Source organism: Urtica dioica, chromosome 7, assembly GCF_054948205.1.
Source record: "Urtica dioica subsp. dioica isolate 48M chromosome 7, U.dioica_male_clone48M_v1_H2, whole genome shotgun sequence".
NCBI classification, from domain to species: Eukaryota; Viridiplantae; Streptophyta; class Magnoliopsida; order Rosales; family Urticaceae; genus Urtica; species Urtica dioica.
The window spans coordinates 42,994,855-42,996,232 of NC_142762.1; the positions used below are offsets into that span (position 1 = coordinate 42,994,855).

Here is a 1,378-nt window from a genome sequence, read left to right on the forward strand (position 1 = left end):
ATTGCAAAATTTAAATCTTTTAAAACAAAAACATGATATGGAGTATGGACAACATGATTATCCGTGGAACACGCTACACGATCAACGAAACAATCATCAATGAATTTGAAGAAAAGTCAAGCCCTCCATCCAAAAGTCTGAATTATAAAAATCAAAGATATATTATTCTCTCAGTAAATAATAATAATAATAATAAAGTATTAGTCTATCCCCACGGTTGGTGCATAATAAACACCACTGCCCTTGAAAGCCGGTTACGAAAACCGAACTTCACTGTTGTTGAAGTAAATATTTCCAATACACATAGTATAGAATAATAAAAGACAGAAAATGCCAAAAGTAAATCCAATCCAACGAAAGCCAGATCTTTTTCTTCTACAACGTTGGAGCCCACTACTACCACTTCCATAACTCTTCCTCTTCTTTCTTCAGCCAATTCTGTCAGAAGACCTCAGAAGAAACATCTCTCTCTCTCTCTCTCTCTCTCTCTGAAACCATGGAAGATTACAGCCGATCAAGATCGTACGGAGCTGGGTCGATGCAGTTAGAAAGCTACCACGGTCCTCCGAGAAGCTACAGCACAAACTCATACGCGCAACAACAAGCAGGCCAGATAGGAAGCAATAATAACAGGGATTTGAAGCTCAAGAAAGGGAAAGGGAATCCTGGATCGTCGTCTACGAGATCGTGGAGCTTGGGAGACCCTGAGTTTCAGAGGAAGAAGAGAGTCGCTGGCTACAAAATGTACTCCGTCGAGGGAAACATGAAAGGCTCGTTCAGGAAGAGCTTCAGATGGCTCAAGAACAAGTACACCCAAGTCCTCTATGGCTGGTGGTGACTTCTTCATTTCCTATCTCTCTCTCTCTCTCTCTCTCTCTCTCTCTCTCTCTCTCTGCCTGTGTTTCTTCATTTGTTGATTGATGAATCTGGTGATAGGTTTTCGCCGCACAGAGACTTGTTATACGCGAATTGTAAATTTGCTTTATTTCTTTATATGGCAGAGATTGCCAAACGTTGCTGTTTTTTATGATTTTTTGAGATAAAGTTGCGAGCTTTGATTTTTTTTTTTTTTTTATTGTTGGATACTTCATACTTGGATCTAGGTTTGATCTCTGGCTCTGCAACTGCAGATATGTGAATTCATTAGGTTTGAGTACAAGTTTGTTCTTCTTTGGATCTAACGGTCTTCCTCTTTTTCTTTTTCTTTTATAATTAATTCAGTTTTTGGGTGAGATATTCTACGGATTAGGGTTTCGACGAGCAGCGATTCTGTTTTAAGTTTTTTTGGGTCTCTTGTTCTGTAAAATCTTATTCTTTTTTTTTTTTCCGACTGATAAATTAATGGTAAAGTCCTATTTGGGATGATGATGATCATTTT

The 1,378-nt window shown here is 38.4% G+C and overlaps 1 protein-coding gene across 1 annotated transcript; it reads left to right on the forward strand.

Moving 5' to 3' along the window:
• Positions 1–237: 237 nt before the first annotated feature.
• On the forward strand, positions 238–1,072 carry LOC149391829 (ABC family ABC transporter, putative (DUF3511)). The gene has a single exon (XM_089618476.1). It carries the CDS (start codon positions 497–499, stop codon positions 836–838), a length of 342 nt encoding a protein of 113 aa, XP_089474602.1. The 5' UTR covers positions 238–496; the 3' UTR covers positions 839–1,072.
• Positions 1,073–1,378: the final 306 nt, after the last annotated feature.

Excerpts from the sequence above, each read along its gene's own strand:
- LOC149391829 (XM_089618476.1), top strand. The coding sequence starts at position 497 with ATGGAAGATTACAGCCGATCAAGATCGTACGGAGCTGGGTCGATGCAG.